The 14,496-nt window shown below is 49.0% G+C and overlaps 2 protein-coding genes across 2 annotated transcripts; one reads left to right on the top strand and one right to left on the bottom strand.

The window, feature by feature from the left end:
• The first annotated feature begins 848 nt into the window (after window positions 1–848).
• On the top strand, window positions 849–1,823 carry LOC100088210 (olfactory receptor 56A4-like). Its single transcript, XM_029046852.1, has one exon. The coding sequence runs from the start codon at window positions 849–851 to the stop codon at window positions 1,821–1,823; it is 975 nt and encodes a 324-aa protein (XP_028902685.1).
• Window positions 1,824–11,644: 9,821 nt separating this feature from the next.
• On the bottom strand, window positions 11,645–12,592 carry LOC100085164 (olfactory receptor 52J3-like). The gene has a single exon (XM_001515499.2). The coding sequence runs from the start codon at window positions 12,590–12,592 to the stop codon at window positions 11,645–11,647; it is 948 nt and encodes a 315-aa protein (XP_001515549.2).
• Between the last annotated feature and the right edge of the window lie 1,904 nt (window positions 12,593–14,496).

Here is a 14,496-nt window from a genome sequence, read left to right as displayed (position 1 = left end):
ATAGGTGAGTTTTGACTTGTAGCAAATTGCCGTCTACTCGTTAAAAGCCTAGGAATTGAATGAGTATGCCTCTCCCTCCCAAAGCCAAAACTGGTAGGGTACTTGAAACTCTCCAGGCACAAAATTGAGAGGGTACAGAACACTGCACTGAAAACCTATTGTGTTCAGGGTACTGACCTGAATGTCTACACCTGCTGTGTCTACCAATATGTCTAGCAACTTTGTTATACTGTACTCTTCCACGTGCATAGTACAGTGTTCTCCATACAGTAAGTACTCTATAAATGCCATAATACTAATAATAAATGATAGTAATAATCATTTTGATATTTGTTCAGTGCTTACTATGTGCCAGGCACTGTACTAAGTGCTAGGGTTAGACACATTCCTTGTTTCACATGGGGCTTATAGTCTCAATCCCCATTTTACAGATGAGGTCACTGAGGCCAAGAGAAATGAAATTACTTGTCCAAGGTCACACAGCAGAAAAGTGGCAGAGCAAGTTTAGAAACCATAACTTTCAGGCTTCCAGGCCCATGCTCTATTCACTACACTATGCTGCTTCTTATACTGCTGAATGGTTGACACTGTGTGCCAAGCACTGTACTGGTGGACATTGTGTGCATAGCAAAAGGAGTAAATATAGTATGAGTTAGAAATGCAATGTTCAGGGACCAAGGAGGGAGTTTCTGTGGAAGATTCAGCTTGGGCACAGGAAAGCTAGGAGCAGAAGTGGGCGAGTCACTGAACCACTGGGTTATTTGTGGCTATGGCAGATGAGGAACTTACATCTGTCTCTGCTCGCCCAGGTTCTCAGAACGAAGCCTGCTCAGCTCAGCTATTCCACCATGTCATCTCTCAGCAACAACTCCTTCACTCAGCCCTCCGAATTCCACCTCATGTGCCTCCCTGGGGCCCAGAGCCATCAGCTCGGGCTCTCCTTGGTTCTGGCCCTGCTCTTCATCGTGGCCCTGGGGGCCAACACTTTGCTCCTGCTGACTGTCCGGCTGGAGGAGTCTCTGCACCAGCCCGTGTACTACCTTCTCAGCCTCCTCTCCCTCTTGGACCTTGTTCTCTGTCTGACTGTCATCCCCAAGGTCTTGGCCATCTTCTGGTTGGGTTGGTGGTCTATCAGCTTTGCAGGCTGCTTCTTGCAGATGCTCATCGTAAACAGCTTTCTGGCCATGGAGTCCTGTACCTTCTTGGTCATGGCCTATGACCGTTATGTGGCCATCTGCCACCCGCTGCGGTACCCGTCCATCGTCACTGACCACTTTGTGGCTAAGGCGGCCATCTTCATCGTGGCTCGCAACTTCCTGCTCCTGCTGCCTATTCCCATCCTCTCTGCCCGGCTACACTACTGTGGGAACACCACCATTAGGAACTGTTTGTGTGGCAACCTGTCTGTGTCACAGCTCTCTTGTGAAAATATTACCCTCAACCAACTCTACCAGTTTGTGGTGGGCTGGACCCTGCTGGGCTCAGACCTGATCCTCATTGCCCTCTCCTATGCCTTCATCCTTCGTGCCGTGCTGCGTCTGAAGGCTGAGGGGGCAGCGGCCAAGGCCCTGAGCACCTGCGGGTCCCATCTCATCCTCATCCTCTTCTTCAGCACCGTCTTGCTGGTCCTGGTCCTCACCAATGTGGTCAAGAAGAGAGTCCATGCCGACATCCCCGTCCTCCTCAATGTCCTGCACTACGTCATCCCTGCTGCCCTGAACCCTATCGTCTATGGGGTGCGGACTAAAGACATCCAGGAGGGGATCCACAGGGTCTTGAGGAAGGCTAGGGGCTTAGAGGGTAGGGAACTCACCCCTTGCTAGCCAAGAGGCAAAGCATCTGTACAGATGGGGAGGGGGAAATTCGGGGGAATCAAGTTCTCATCCTGTGCCTGAGCCTGACACACTCTGTGGTCCTGGATGAGAAGCTCTCCCGCTTGGTGCCTCAGGTTTTACCGTGTGGCTGTTCTTAGATTAAGTACTTACTAAGTGTCAAAAACTGCTTGGACTGGAATTGATTCAAGATAATAATAATCATAATTGTAATATTTGTTAAGTGCTTATTATGTGCCAAACAGTGTACTAAGCGCTAGGGAAGACGCAGTGTAATCAGGCCCCACAAGAGGCTCACAGTCCATGTAGGAGGGAAAGCAGGTATTGAATCCCCATTTTGCAGATGAGGGAACTGAGGCGAAGTGAAGTTAAGTGACTTACCCAAGATCACTTAGCAGGTAAGTTGGCAGAGCTGAAATTAGAAACTAGGTCCTCTGACTCTCAGGTCCAGGCTTTTTCCACTAGACCACTCTGCTTCAAGATAATCAGATCAGCAGACTGGATACCCTGGGGTCACAGTCTAAGAGGGAGGAAGACTGAGCAGGTATCAGGAGAAGCAGCATGGCTTAGTGGAAAGAGCGTGGGCTTGGGAGTCAGAGGTCATGTGTTCTAATTCTGACTCCGCCACTTAGCTGTGTGACTCTGGGCAAGCCACTTAACTTCTCTGGGCCTCAGTTATCAAATCTGTAATATGGGGATTAAGACTGGAGCCCCACATGGGACAACCTGATTACCTTGTATTTACCCCAGCACTTATAACAGTGTTTGGCACATAGTTAAGCACTTAACAAATGGCATTATTATTACTATTGCTATATCCTATTTTCCAGATGAAAATATTGAGGCCCAGGGAGGGTAAATGATTTGTCTGAGTTCACAGAGCAGGCCAGTGGCAGAGCTAGATTAGAACTCAAGTGTCCTAAGTACAAGTCCCATGTTCTTTCAAGTTGCCTACCCAGTACTCCCCAGGCTTCACTCTCAATTCCCCCCAAGATCAACTTTTTCTGGTATCTCTTGCTTTTGACTCTCCTGACATTGACCCCTTTCTCACACCCTCTCCCGTGACTGGAGTCCCATCCTCCTTCAAATCTTCCAGACCAAAGCATTCCCCATCTTTGAAGCCTGAAATTCCAATTTCTCCAGAAAGTTTTCCCTAATTAATTCCAGCCCCCAGGTCATGTCAAGACAGAAGTCACTTATGCTAATACAACAGCCCTCGGCCTTTTAGTATATATTACTTCATTCCTCCTTTATTCATCTTTCCATTCTCCTGCTATTACCATTTGTAGCATTGTTGTCTCAGTCAATCAATCATGGTATTTATTGAGCACTTACTGTGTGTAAAACACTGTACTAAACCCTGAAGAAACTACAGTAGAGTTGATAGGCAAGATCCCAGCCCACAAAGAGCTTACAGTCTACAGGGGTAGACATTGAGATAAAATACAGACAGGAGAAAGAGTAGAGTATGAGGCTACACATATCAGTGCTGTGAGGCTGGGGTATGTATCAGAGTTCTGAAGGGAACCACAGCCAATTGCTTAGGTGACACAGAGGGGAAGGCTCATTGGGAAAATGAAGGTTTAGTCAGGAAAAGCTTCTTGGAGAAGTTGTGATTTTAGGAGGGCTTTGAAATTGGGCAGAATGGTGGACTGTTGGATAAGAAGGGGGAGGGAGTGCCAGTTCTGAGGAAAGAGAGGGGTAAGAGATCAATGGCAAGAAGGAGGAGATCGTGCTTTGTGTTAGATGAGCAAAGTGTACGGTTTCCCTTGCCTTCCTGGGAATCAGGCTCTGTGGCAGATTGATGAGCCCCAGGCTGCTTCCATCATGGAGCTGACACTGGTCCCCGCCACCCCCCCACACCTTCCTGTACAATGTCTCACCCCTAGATATCACTGAACCATGCATGGAGAGCTCAGTCTAACACAGCAGGGTGTCCCTGGGTCTGGGGTGCTGGTGGAAATGAGGCAGGCACATGCACCACACAGAGGTTTGCTGTGGGCCTGGCATCTCCTTCCCCTTCTCATCAGATATCTGAGCCCTGGTTTTAAATCCTCCCTTTATCCTTCTTCCCCCACTCCATGTGTTCTGGAGCCAGGTCTCTCAGTGCTCAGTAAATATAATTGAATGAACGAATGAAGTCTCTCCCGGGCTTCCTGCCCAGTACCATGCAGGGGACCCCCTTCAAGATGCCTCTGACATGGTGACTGTCCAGATGATCCATCAGGAATAATGACACAACATCAGCTCTACTCTATTATTCTCTTCCAGGCACCTAGTACAGTGCTTGGCACACAGTAAGCACTCAATAAATATAATTGATTGATAGATTGACTCAGACTGCAAGTATGGGACTGAACGAGTTTTCTTCATTCCAATCAATCAGTGGAATTTATGGAGCACTAACAATCTGCTAGGAATAATACTAATACCAATAATAATGATATTTGCTGAGCACTTACTATGTGCCAAACATGATGTTTAGGAGGGCTTTGAGGCTGGAGAGAATGGTGGACTGTTGGATAAGAAGGGGGAAGGAGTTCCAGGCCTGAGGAAAGAGAGGGGCCTTTGGAAAGAGAGGCGCATAGTCTAGACGTTGGGTTCGATACAAGATGTCTGAACTATGACTTTCTTTGGGAGCTGGAATTTTAAAATTGGGCATTGTCGTATTAGAAGACTTCACAATATCTCTGCAGAAACTCTGTCCAGGGTTTCCAGGGTTACAAGCCCTCATCAGGACATCCCCCCCGGGAATGTAGCCTGCAGTTTTAGGTGATTCATCCCACCATACGTCTCCACTGGCCCCAGTGTTGTTTCTAAGCAGCCAGAGTAACCCCCTCAAAGACCCAGCGATCTTTGCTGCCCACTTTAGCCAACTAGCTTTAAGATTCCTGCTAGATCTGTCCACCATGTGTGATGCCCTAGGAGTCTCTTTGGACAGAAGACTTCACCGCTGATGACCCAGCCCCAGAAGACATTCTCCTCCCTCTGGCTGTTTCAGTTCTTCCCAATGTGGTAAGATGCTAGTTGGACAAATTTGTGGGAATGGTACCATTAAACAACTGACATGTGACCTAACATGTGACCTAACAGTCCATCAGCAAAGAAGTAGGATGTCTTTTGTGTGACCTTGGGCAAGTCACTTCACTTCTCTATGCCTGTTATCTCACCTGTAAAATGGTGATTACGACTGTGAGCCCCATGTGGGACATGCACTGTTTTCAAACTGATTACCTTGTATCTTCCCTAGTGCTTAGAACAGTGCATGGCACATAGTAAGCACTTAACAAATACCATAAAAAAAGAGAAGCAGTTGTCTATTTTTTTTATTTTCTAGAATTGATTAAGGGGTGGGGGATTCACAGTAGTTCAGGAGCACTCCATTAATTAATTAATTAATTCATTCATTCAATAGTATTCATTGAGTGCTATGTGCAGAGCACTGTACTAAGCGCTTGGAATGTACAATTTGGCAAAAGATAGAGACAGTCCCTGCCCATTGAAGGGCCAGGCCTCCATCACCTTGCCCCCTTCTACCTTGCCTTGCTTCTCTCCTTCTACAACTCAGCCTGCTTACTTCACTCCTCTAGTGCTAACCTTCTCACAGTCGTTGGTCTCGCTGTTGACCCCTGGCCCACTGCCTGCCTCTGGCCTGGAATGCCCTCCCTCCTCAAAATCGACATTTACTCTCCCCTCCTTCAAAGCCTTCACATCGCCTCCAAAAGGTCTTCCCAGACTAAGCCCCACTTTTCCTCATCTCCCACTCCCTTCTGCCTCACTCTGACTTTCTCCCTTTGTTCTTCCCCCTCTGTCTAGCCCCACAACACTTATGTATATATCTGTAGTTTTATTTATTCGTATTGATATCTGTCTTCCCAGCTCTAGACTGTGAGTTCTTTGTGGGCAGGGAATGTCACTGTTTATTGTTGTGTTTTACCTTCCCAAGTGGTTAGTTCAGTGCTCTGCACACAGTAAGTGCTTAATAAATATGACTGATTGATTGAATGAATGAATGAATGAGTGCTGTTGTTCAAAAACTTCCCTCTGATACCACCTTCTCACCCCCTCAAAATCAATCTTGGGCTTTTAATTTGATTTTGTTTTCCGTAGCTGCTCCCCATCCCCTAGCCAATTATTCAGCACATATTACAGGTGTGGCATCCCAGTATTTGGCACAGAGCTGGGCACCGAGAAAGCACTTAAATGCTACAGTTATCATCATTATTCTCACTATCAGTTCAGGATTATCTCTCTGCTTTCTCTGATATCTCTGCACTCCTCATCAGTTGGTGTCCCAGTTTCCCCTTTCAGCTGCTCACCAAGGAGCTTGAAAGTCTACCTGGACCCACCTGTAACTAGGCTTCAGAGGAGCAACTCCTTCTCTCAACATTTATTTCATGCGACTATTGGTTACCCAACTCTGTTCCATCTCTCCCCTACCTCAGTAATAATGTTGGTATTTGTTAAGCACTTACTATGTGCAGAGCACTGTTCTAAGTGTTGGAGTAGATACAGGGTAATCAGGTTGCCCCACGCGAGGCTCACAGTTAATCCCCATTTTACAGATGAGGTAACTGAGGCACAGAGAAGTTAAGTGACTTGCCCACAGTCACACAGCTGACAAGTGGCAGAGCCAGGAGTCGAACCCATGACCCCTGACTCCGAAGCCCCGGCTCTTTCCACTGAGCCATGCTGCTTCCCCCATCTTCCAAGAATCCAGGGGAGTTAGAGTGCCAACCTCAAGACTGTAGCCAAAACATCTCTGTTCTTCTTCCACTGATAACCAGCTCCACCCCATGAGTCCCACATTCACAGACCCAATCCTCGCCCTGGTTTGCAACCCAAATCCCCACAGACTTCACCCCCATAACCCTCTCAGTCACAGTCTCAAATGCTTCAGGCCCAATCACTCTCCTACTCCCTTCAGCTAAGATGGTGGAGGTCAGAGTTCTAGTGACCTTCTCACCTGCCTCATCTCTCACACTCCCTCCCCATGCAAATCTTTGCTACTGCCCCACAGAGACCTCCGCTCTCTCGATCCCATCCGTCTTTCCAATAGCATCTCGCCTCACCTTGCCGCCCTGTCCTCTCTTCCCACTCTCGACGAGCGGGTCTCCGCTCTCAACTCCACCCTCTCTACTCATCTCGACTCTCTCGCCCCCCTTTCCCTCCGCCGCTCTCGCTCCACTAACCCACAGCCCTGGATCACCTCCTCCGTCCGCCTCCTACGCTCCTATGCTCGAGCTGCCGAGCGCTGCTGGCGAAAGTCCAAGCACCAAGCCGACCTCACACACTTCAAATTTATCCTTTCCTGCCTTAACTCTGCCCTCTCCTCCGCCAGGCAAAGCTTCTTCTCCTCCCTCATCGACACCCATGCCCGTCACCCCCGCCGATTGTTCCGGACCTTTAACTCTCTCCTTAGGCCCCCTGTTCCTCCCCCTCCCCCATCTCTCACCCCCAATGATCTGGCCACCTATTTCCTCACGAAAATCAACACGATCAGGTCTGAGCTCCCCAAAGTCACCCCTCCGCCTCTCCCCTCCCCCAACAACCCCCTCCCCTACTTTCCCATCCTTCCCTGCAGTATCCTCAGAGGAGATCTCCTCCCTCCTCGCAAGTGCCACCCCCTCCACCTGCGCCTCGGACCCCATTCCCTCTCACCTTCTTAAAACCATCGCCCCTGCCCTCCTCCCTTCCTTAACTTCTATTTTTAACCACTCGATCTCCAAGGGCTCCTTCCCCTCTGCCTTCAAACATGCCCACGTCTCCCCCATCCTAAAAAAACCCGCTCTTGACCCCACTTCCCCCTCCAGTTATCGTCCTATCTCCCTACTACCCTTCCTTTCCAAAATCCTAGAACGAGTCGTCTACAATCGATGCCTAGAATTCCTTAACTCCCATTCTCTCCTAGACCCCCTCCAATCTGGCTTCCGTCCCCTCCACTCTACCGAGACTGCTCTCTCTGAGGTCACCCATGACCTCCTTCTTGCCAAATCCAATGGCTCCTACTCCATTCTGATCCTCCTTGACCTCTCTGCTGCCTTTGACACTGTCGACCATCCCCTCCTCCTCCATACCTTATCTCACCTTGGCTTCACGGACTCTGTCCTCTCCTGGTTCTCCTCTTACCTCTCTGGCCGATCATTCTCGGTCTCCTACGCTGGAGCCTCCTCCCCCTCCCGTCCTTTAACTGTTGGAGTTCCTCAAGGGTCAGTTCTTGGCCCTCTTCTGTTCTCCATTTACACTCACTCCCTCGGTGAACTCATCCGCTCTCACGGCTTTGACTACCATCTCTACGCAGATGACACGCAGATCTACATCTCCGCCCCTGTCCTCTCCCCCTCCCTTCAGGCTCGCATCTCCTCCCGCCTCCGGGACGTCTCCACCTGGATGTCGGCCCGCCACCTAAAACTCAACACGAGCAAGACTGAGCTCCTCATCTTCCCTCCCAAACCCGGTCCTCTCCCAGACTTCTCTATCACCGTGGATGGCACGACCATCCTTCCCGTCCCGCAGGCCCGCAATCTCGGTGTCATCCTTGACTCGTCCCTCTCGTTCACCCCACACATCCTGTCCGTTACCAAGACCTGCCGGTTTCACCTCTACAATATCGCCAAGATCCGCCCTTTCCTCTCCACCCAAACGGCTACCTTACTATTACGGGCTCTCGTTATATCCCGGCTAGACTACTGTGTCAGCCTTCTCTCTGACCTCCCTTCCTCCTTTCTCGCCCCGCTCCGGTCTATTCTTCACTCCGCTGCCCGGCTCATCTTCCTGCAGAAACGATCTGGGCATGTCACTCCCCTTCTTAAACAACTCCACTGGTTGCCTATCGACCTCCGCTCCAAACAAAAACTCCTCACTCTAGGCTTCAAGGCTCTCCATCACCTTGCCCCTTCCTACCTCTCCTCCCTTCTCTCTTTCTACCGCCCACCCCGCACGCTCCGCTCCTCTGCCACCCACCTCCTCACCGTCCCTCGGTCTCGCCTATCCCGCCGTCGACCCCTGGGTCACGTCCTCCCGCGGTCCTGGAACGCCCTCCCTCCTCACCTCCGCCAAACTGATTCTCTTTCCCTCTTCAAAACCTTACTTAAAAATCACCTCCTCCAAGAGGCGTTTCCAGACTGAGCTCCTCTTCCCCCTCTACTCCCTCTGCCATCCCCCCTTTACCTCTCCGCAGCTAAACCCTCATTTTCCCCTTTTCCCTCTGCTCCTCCACCTCTCCCTTCCCATCCCCACAGCACTGTACCCGTCCGCTCAACTGTATATATTTTCGTTACCCTATTTATTTTGTTAATGAATTGTACATCGCCTTGATTCTATTTAGTTGCCATTGTTTTTATGAGATATTCTTCCCCTTGACGCTGTTTAGTGTCATTGTTCTTGTCTGTCCATCTCCCGCGATTAGACTGTAAGCCCGTCAAACGGCAGGGACTGTCTCTATCTGTTGCCGACTTGTTCATCCCAAGCGCTTAGAACAGTGCTCTGCACATAGTAAGCGCTCAATAAATACTATTGAATGAATGAATAGTGGCCAGTGAGCAGAAGAGGGCAGCCTTCAGATAGCAAGCAGGGTAAGCTATTACCTCAGGAAGTTGTACTATGGGGAAAGGGTGGGGGCAGAATAAGACCTTCCAAAAATGGCAACACCAGTGCCCTTCTCAAGCGTGACTGCTGAGTGGCTTCTCTCCAAGATGGCAGCCTACGGGCCCTTCTCAAATATGGCTGGTCTCAAAGAACATCTCATGGAGTTTGGTTGTGTTCAAGAGGGTATGTCAGAGGCAAGTTTTTTTAGAGAAGCAGTATGATGTAGTGGATAGAGCATGAGCCTGGGAGTCAGAAAGACATGGATTCTAAATTCTGGCTCTGCCACATGTTTTCTGTGTGACCTTGGACAAGTCACTTTACTTCTCTGTGCCTCAGTGACCTCACCTGTAAAATTGGGATTGAGACTGTGAACCCCACAGGGGACAGGGACTGTGTCCTACCGGATTGGCTTGTATCCACCCCAGAATTTAGTACAATGCTTGGCATATAGGAAGCTCTTAAATGCCACAATTATTATTATTATTTTACTAGTACTTCCCCTAGCTCTTGTAGGGAATGGTGGGTGGTTGACAGAAACAGTTTCCTCTTCTAGACAAGGCCAGCTCAACTTTATGCAATACAGGGCTTCCATACATACATTTGGCTCAGCATCCACAAGTGATCAGAGAGTTCAATATGTGATACATATTTTAAGATGGGCAGCAATAATTTCTAATTTGGCCAATTTTCTGCCATGCTTTGTTCTCCTGGTGATCAAATACTACTGATAAGTGGGCCAGGGGTCCTGTCTTCACTATCAGAGGAGCAGCTTCATCCTGTCATGAGTTGATATGCTAATCTCCCTGATCAAACAGGCAAAATAGACACAGGGAAGAGGATATGTGATGTGCCCATCTTGAGTAACCCATTCAGCAGTATTTAGTTTTCTTGTTTTGAGGCATTCAAGTAGGTCTAGAGGTGAAACAGCTCAGAGGGGAAGGTCAGAGAGAGAAGGGGGAAAATGCAAGGTTCTGGTCACTCTACTTCCTCACTACTGCGTGGTTTCTTCAAAATCGGCAAGGCCGATGCCCTTCTTAAAGATGTGAGACTTTTGTGACTTCTCTCAGAGATGCCATGATAGTGGGCTTTTCAAAGATGGCTACCACATAGTTTCTCTCCAAGACAGCTTGACTGGTGAGGTGGCCCGGGAGAAAGATTTCTACAAAGTGCTGTATGTGACATCACTGCATTACTATGCTGGTGTAGTATAATGTGGTGGTATCATGAAGAATGTGGGGGTGGTGGATCATCTAAAACTAACCCTGAGCTAGAGTTCTTGCCTTCAGGTTAAACATCCTTTCTTCTGGTCTTGAGGAAGACTCTCAGGACCCAGAAATACCATCCGGGATATTTCATTTCTGCCTCGTGAATGATCTCTGTGGACTCAAAGCAGGTGATTCCTCTCTGCCTATTGAGTGATGAGCCTCTATTTAATTGTAACCAGACTGAAAAGGCCTAAGGATTCCCGAGAAATTGTCTCCCAGAGTTATCTCCATTCTCTGAGCAAGAGCCAATGTCTGGAACCCCATAGAAGGTTCTTTCCTCTCTCTCCACCACCATTACCATAGGCCTCATCATTCTCTCTTTCCAAAATGTGCACGCCCCTCCCAACCATTCATCGGCAGTTGGAAGAACCAAACATAAGACAGATGGAAGGAAAACTTTTTTTTTTTTATTAATGCCCTCTCCTCCAGTAATTAGGGAGCCTCTACTTAGTGCTTATGGGTCTGTGGCCACCCTTAGAGTGGAGGCTGCTAGAGGTGTATCCCTGTGAACCTGTGCTCATGATTGGACTGACTTTCCAAAACAAAACGCATATGTCCACACTGCTAGAAACATCACCAGGTATCCACTGGGGATGTGGAACATAACCATCTTGGTAAGTGCTGGAAAGTTACCACAAAGTCACAGTTCAGAGGGGGAAACACATAAGGAGGGAATGGAGGAGGGAAGAGAAGGAGCAGCTGCAATTGGAGGGGTACCGTGGAGACGGGGAGGGAGGTTGTAATTTTTACCAAGGAGATGAGTTTCCACAGATTGCTGTAACCTCTAGACAGGTCTCAGCTGTGTCATGTAAGTCCTTCAGTGACAGGTTTTTCCTCACTTCCTCTGAAGTTCTTCCTACATTCCTGCACACACACCCATCTCCCTTCCCTCACCCACATACTCTCCTACATTCTCCTTCCCCAGATGGCAGCCAGTCAGTGAACCTAGTGGAACTAAAGTTAGTTGCTTCTCTTCTTCTGGAAAGTTCTCAGGATGCTCTCGCGAATTTGCTTGGTCTTCACACCATAGATGATGGGGTTGAGCATGGGCGGCAGGACAACGTAGAAATTTGCCAGCAGGATGTGGACAAAGCGGGGGACGTGGTGGCCGAAGCGGTGGGTCAGGAAGGAGAACAGGGCTGGAGTGTAGAACACCATCATGACGCTGACATGGGAGCCACAGGTGCTGAAGGCTTTGACCCTGGCCTCTTTGGTGGGAAGTCTCAAAACTGCCCGGAGGATCAAGGAATAGGATAGCCCAATCAAGACTAAGTCCACAGAAAAGACCAGCAGGGCTCCAGTTAGCCCATACACAACATTTACTCTGATATCCGAGCATGCCAGCTTGGCGATGCCCATGTGCTCACAGTAGGAGTGAGGGAGAATGGTGGCTTTGCAGAAGTGGAGACGCTTGATGAGCAAGATGAAAGGAAGGACGATCAGCAGAGGCCTCAAGAGGGCTGTCAGTCCCAGCTTGACCACAAGCCTGTCGGTCAAGATCACTCTGTATCTCAGGGGGCGGCAGATGGCCATGTAGCGGTCAAATGCCATGGCCACCAGGATCCCGGACTCTACCCCTGTAAACAAGTGGATGAAAACCATCTGGGCTATGCAGGAGTCAAAACTGATCTCTCTAGCCTGGAGCCACATGATAGCAAGCATCTTGGGGATGGTCGCCGAAGACAGGAAGATGTCGGTGGTTGACAGGAAGCAGATGAAGAAGAACATGGGGGAGTGGAGGCCGGGCTCCCTCCCGATGACCAGGAGCATGATGCTGTTACCTGCAAGGGCCGTAACGTACATGAGACAGATGAGGAAGGCGATCCAGGTGTGGGCCTCCTCCAGGCCTGGAATGCCCAGCAGGGTAAACGAGGCTGGGTAGAGGCTGCTCTGGTTGGGATCCCCCATGTCGGGTGCAGCGGCTCCCAAAGCCTCTCCTGTTTCCTATAATAATAATAATTACGGTACTTGTCAGTTGCTTAGTGTCTGCCAAGCACTGTTCTAAACGCTGTCATAGATATAAGTTAATCAGATTGGACACAGTCCCTTTCCCACATAGGACTCACAGTCTCACTCCCCATTTTACCGATGAGGTAAATAAGGCCCGGATAAATTAAGTGACTTGCCCAAGGACACACAACATACATGTGGAAGAGCCTGGATTAGAGCCCATGACCTTAGAGCCCATGACCCTCTGCTTCACAGGCCTGTGCTCTATCCACATGCATCTGGTTCTGTGTGTCCGACCAGATTAATCAATCAATCAGTGACATTTATCAAGTGTTTGTTGTGTGCAGAGAACTATCCTTAGTGCTCGGGAGAGCACAGTACAACGCAGATGGTAGACATATTCCCTGCCCACAAGGAGCTTCCAGTGTAGAGGGGGGAATTTGTGTTACCAAACGGTCAGGGTGGGTCTTCTGGAGATGAACTTTCTGTTCCAGGGGCCCATCTCAGACTGCCTCTGTCAGCCTAGCTCTTTTTGGGGAATTTGGATGTGCCAAACAATGCCTTTTGGAGGAGAACTTTTTCTCAGTACCAGACTAAGGGCATCATCACTGTAAACAGGTGCCCCTTTGCTTCAACTTCAACCTTGATCTCTCCCTCCCCTATCTCCTTCTGACCCCACCTACTCTTTCCACAGATTTCCTTGGCCCTCTCCCTCAATCCATCTCCCAGAAGGATTATGACTGCCTTGCCCAGATGGCTCCTCCCTGAGCCTGCAATCATGCAAAATTAATTCAGGCTTTTCTCCCTCAAACTCAGATAGCAAACTCAGATAGCACCTCCTCCCCCATTTAGCGCCACATAACGCACTCCCAACCAAAAGGCTCCAACCTGTTAAATGTATTTATTTCCCAATTGCTGACATTCCCTCATCTTTTCATTTTAATTCTCCTGAACCCTGCAGGGCACACTGTTTCAGCCAGAGTCTTAGTAAGGAAGGAATCCATTCTTAGCAGAGGGTTGCCGATTCCTCAACAAATGCAAAGCAATGTCAACTCACAATCCCACTGCTACCACATTTATCCAGTCACTTATCCTATCCTTTATTACTGTATCGGCCTCCTTGCTGACCTCCCTGCCTCCTGTTTCCCCACTTCAGTCCATACTTCACTCTGCTTCCCAGCTCATTTTTCTACAAAAAGGTTCAGGCCACCCCCACTTGTCAAGAAACTCCAGTGGTTACCCAACCACCTCCCTGACAAACATTCATTCATTCAATAGTATTTATTGAGCACTTACTGTGCGCAGAGCACTGTGCTAAGCACTTGGAACGGACAATTTGGCAACAGATAGAGACAATCCCTGCCCAATAATGGGCTCACAGTCTAAAAGGGGGAGACAGACAGAAAAACAAAACAAGTAGACAGGCATCATACCATCAAGATAGATAAATAGAATCATAGATATATACACATCATTAATAAAATAGAGTAATAAATAATATATATACATATACACAAGTGCTGTGGGGATGAGAAGGGGGTTGAGCAAAGGAGGGAGTAGGGGCAATGAGGGGAGGAGGGGCAGAGGGAAAGGGAGGGCTCAGCCTGGGAAGGCCTCCTGGAGGAGGTGAGCTTTCAGTAGGACTTTGAAGAGGGAAACAGAAACCCCTCACCAATGGCTTTAAAGCACTCAATCACCTTGCCCCCTCTTACCTCACCTCGCTATTCTCCTACTCCAACCCAGGCTGTATACTTCACTCCTCTAATGCTAACCTCATAGTTCCTCAGTTTTGTCTATCTTTCCACTGACCTCTTTCCTACATCCTGCCTCTGGTCTGGAATGCCCTCCCTCCTCATATCTGA

Source organism: Ornithorhynchus anatinus, chromosome 2 (assembly GCF_004115215.2).
Source record: "Ornithorhynchus anatinus isolate Pmale09 chromosome 2, mOrnAna1.pri.v4, whole genome shotgun sequence".
Taxonomy (NCBI): domain Eukaryota; kingdom Metazoa; phylum Chordata; class Mammalia; order Monotremata; family Ornithorhynchidae; genus Ornithorhynchus; species Ornithorhynchus anatinus.
This window is presented reverse-complemented; position numbering and strand designations above follow the sequence as displayed.

Coding starts and splice junctions, on each gene's coding strand:
- LOC100088210 (XM_029046852.1), top strand. CDS start 849: ATGTCATCTCTCAGCAACAACTCCTTCACTCAGCCCTCCGAATTCCAC.
- LOC100085164 (XM_001515499.2), bottom strand. CDS start 12,592: ATGGGGGATCCCAACCAGAGCAGCCTCTACCCAGCCTCGTTTACCCTG.